At 39.1% G+C, this 3859-nt stretch overlaps 1 protein-coding gene across 1 annotated transcript; it reads right to left on the bottom strand.

The window, feature by feature from the left end:
* Positions 1-229: 229 nt before the first annotated feature.
* LOC116888566 (60S ribosomal protein L32-like) lies at positions 230-601 on the bottom strand. Its single transcript, XM_032889870.1, has one exon. It carries the CDS (start codon positions 599-601, stop codon positions 230-232), a length of 372 nt encoding a protein of 123 aa, XP_032745761.1.
* Positions 602-3859: the final 3258 nt, after the last annotated feature.

The following is a 3859-nucleotide window of genomic DNA, read 5'->3' as shown; positions in this document are numbered from 1 at the left end:
CTGTATCTATTTGAGGGATTTAGTTATTTTCTCTTTAAAGACCACTTTTATCTAATAAGGTTTCATTGAAGGTCATTTTACTATGCTTTGTTTGTGTTAAGTTATCCATGGTTTGCTGTAGTATGATAGCTCTGAACGTATCATATGGCATTGGCTTTTCTTTTCTTTTCTTTTTTTTTCTTTCAGTTTTTGTGGTTTTATTTGAATACATAACAGGCACACAAGCCATCTATTCATTCTCTTTGCTGCGTAGCCTGTCGTTGGGATTGGTGACTCTGATGGACAGCTGTGCTGCTCTTTCTAAGATGGCTTTTCGGTTCTTAGAGGACACATTGTGAGCAATCTCAGCACAGTAAGATTTGCTGCACATCAGCAGCACTTCCAGCTCCTTGACATTGTGGACCAGAAACTTCCGGAAGCCGCTAGGCAGCATGTGCTTGGTTTTCTTGTTACTCCCGTAACCAATGTTGGGCATCAGCATCTGGCCCTTGAATGTTCTCCGCACCCTGTTGTCAATGCCTCTGGGTTTCTGGTGCCTGATGAACATCTTGGTCCTCTTTTTGACGATCTTGGGCTTCACTAGAGGCCGAAGGGCAGCCATGATGCTGCAAAACAGATGGCAGCCACCTCGCAGGCAGCACCGAGGAAGAAGGCAATGGCTTTTCTTGATTGTGTTCTTATTCTGGCCTTAGGCATCCAATTGTCCCTCAATGTTCCTGTTGTAGCTTGTTTTGGGACAGTTCCTAGCTACAATGATCCTGGTGTGGCAGTCCTTGTGTCCATCCTTTTGCTGGACAATGGAATTCAGTGGGTAGTGCAAGTCTCCCAGCAGTTGGGTATGGTCTTGTAGACACTGTAGGAGGGATATTTGATGGGGAAAATGCAGGCAGAGAGGTGTTACTGCGTATCTGCTGGAAAGACTGTAACCTGCTCTGGGAATCTGGATATGCTCCAGAGAACTTGGGAGTGCAAGGGAAATGGGTGCAGTGAGACAATCTAACCTGTATGCTTCTGGATCCACAGGTCTGATGGAAATGGGTGGAGATGATTATGGCAGAGATGGGCCTGGATAAAGGAGGTCCAGGGATACAGCAGGATGATCAGAGCAGCTAGGCATGCCCCAGAAGACTTGGCAGATGGAGGAATGGCTACAAGGAGGGAATCTGACTTGTATGCTTTGGATCTCCAGTTGTTATGAAGGTCAGCAGAGAGGTAGCAGGATAATGAAGGTCCAGTGAGTTAACATTTTTACTAACAGCAACATTACCAGATACAGAAAGACTAAAGCACTTATAGAAAACAATGTCCTGAACTTTTTCAGTATTAGTTGTATATATTACCTTAGAGTGTCCTTTGTTCTCTACACGTGACCTTCTTTTTTTTATATTCATGTAAGTTCTAATATTGTTAGAAATTAAAACATTTCTTAACATGTCTGATTTACCTTGTTCCCTGTGTTGCTTTCATCATAAATCTATGAAAATGTGTATGTATTGCATACTCCTTAATACATGTATTTTGGAATTCCCCATTCTAAAAATTATGGTAAGACTCCTTAATATTATCTCTAGAAGGATCCATTTTTTTAAACTGGATTTAAACCATCATTTTTATGTTTGTTCCCTTCTATTAAGGCTTGTCATTCAAAAAGCAGAGAGACAGATATCATGCTTAGTGAAATAAATTTTAGCATTACACAAAGGAAAATCATACAAATATTACATAAAATATTTAAGCTATTAATATATCTAAATACACCAATATTATTCCCAAATTATTTATAATGACAACACACTTTAATTGGAATCTTAAAATTGTCTTGCTTGGTTACATGTTTTAAGTATTTCTAAGTGTAGTTAGGGCCAACAAGATGAATTAAATGTATTTCTGCCATCAAGCCTGATGAGTTTAGGCTTAATCTATAGGTCCCACATGGTAAAAGAATATAACAAATTTCCTGAAGTTATCCTTTGACTTTCATATGTGTGCTGTGGCATGTATATGTCAAAAGACAAACACACATAAAAATAATTAAATTGCATTATTCCATTTAGTTTTATATTCTGTAGATCTGATAAATGAATCATGTTTCTAAATTGCATGTGCTCATGACCTGAATCTAAAAATTTCTCCAAATTATTCCAATCATTTTTGGCCAATATAGAAAAACTTAAAATTTATGATACTGGTTCTTTAGTATGGCCATGTACATGATAATTCATGTGTGTGAGACAAAAAGTTAAAGCAATCATTTCTCCACAATGCAACATGCTAATATTCTTTGTGTGTTGTTCAAATTTTAAATTGTAAAAGGACATTAATCCAGCAATGGCCACCTAAGTGGAATACATATGCCATTAGTCCACACTTTAATCCTGAAATTTAGCCAAATAATTTAGCTTAGGAGGGAAGCAGCAATATTTGAAAGTGATATGTAAGTGAGAGGCCTACAAGATGATGAGTCAGGCAAAGATTTTACACAAGGAAACAGAGAGAGGATACATCTAACTTTTAGAAGAACAGCACAGGAAAGAAAAGCTGTTTAAGAGCACTTAAAAGAGAGAGACTTGCTGTGTAAGGCTCAATGAGTCTTAACTACCGGGAGGACGCCTGCCCCATCGTGAGATACAAGAATGAGTTTGATGCAAACGTAAGAGGTTTAATTTTCCTCGTGCATCAGGGGTCAATCTTTCAATCAGTCCCTTGTGGCAGTTAATAGAAGGTGGCCTAAAATGGCTATAGTAAGGCAGTTTTATACTTTAGGGTACAGGTTATATCAGCAAGGTTACAGTTTAAATGTATTGACTCTATCTGGGACCAGAGGTTCAGGGGACTATCACTCAGTACATTCTGAGATTTTTCAAGAATGTCCCTGTTCCTCCCAAGAACTGTGGGTGGAGAATGGAACTTGGCCTAGCCTTGACACCATAACCTACCTACGTTCTACCAGGCCAAGCCTCTTAATAGCTCTTATACTTCAGCAAGAACTAGGGTCCTTCAGTTTGTTCTGTTCAGTCAGTTGAGTTCAGTTCAGTGGGTCAACACAGGTGGCAGTGCAGTGGGGTTGAAGTCAGTTCTATTCAGTTTCTGCAGCAGCAACAGCAGCTGATGTGAGAGAATAAGAAGGAACCAAAAAGAAAAAGGATAAATTACCAGAGTTAAGTATTTTGAGACCAAGCAGAGCAATGCAGTGAGAAGCTAAGAGAAGCCAGATTGAATCAATCAGCTTGGAGAGAAGTTTGAGTCAGAATAGCTGAGTTGAACCAACTAGCTAAAGTTCAGAAAGAGCTAGAAAGGGAGAGTTTGTTCAGCAGTAAGCCTCAGAGATGACAATCATATCAGGCAAATAAGTTACTTTACATTAAGTGCTTTAGAGACATTCCTTTCACAGAGATCATCCTGTAGTCACTCAAAGAAAGAATTTTTTTCATACACATGAACCTTGTGTGTGTGTGTGTGTGTGTGTGTGTGTGTGTGTGTGTGTGTGTGGACTTAATGAAAGTATTAGAGTCTGTGCCCCTCAACAAGACAAGGTCCAAGGAGCAGAATTGGTAAAAGCAGAAAAATGGGGAAAGAGGAAAAAGGAGATCCAATAATTTCCTCAAGTGTATTTTCAAGGATGCTAGCTGAGAATTACATAACTAAGCAGTCTGGCAGGGTGTGGTCTCCCACCCTCATCCTAGCTCTGAGTTTATATTGAAAGCTCATATGACAAGTTTTAAATCTTTCTTCTCAAGAGATCTTTCTCCTCTGGATCCTCCCAGGGCTTTATTCACTTCTCCTAGTAGTTGATTACTGAAAAAAATGTTAATGACATTCTTTTAATAGTCTGATAGCCAAAAAGGGGAGCACAATTACC

Source organism: Rattus rattus, chromosome X (assembly GCF_011064425.1).
Source record: "Rattus rattus isolate New Zealand chromosome X, Rrattus_CSIRO_v1, whole genome shotgun sequence".
In the NCBI taxonomy this organism is placed as follows: Eukaryota; Metazoa; Chordata; class Mammalia; order Rodentia; family Muridae; genus Rattus; species Rattus rattus.
The sequence above is the reverse complement of the archived record's forward strand: the minus strand, read 5'-3'. Positions and strand labels throughout refer to the sequence as shown.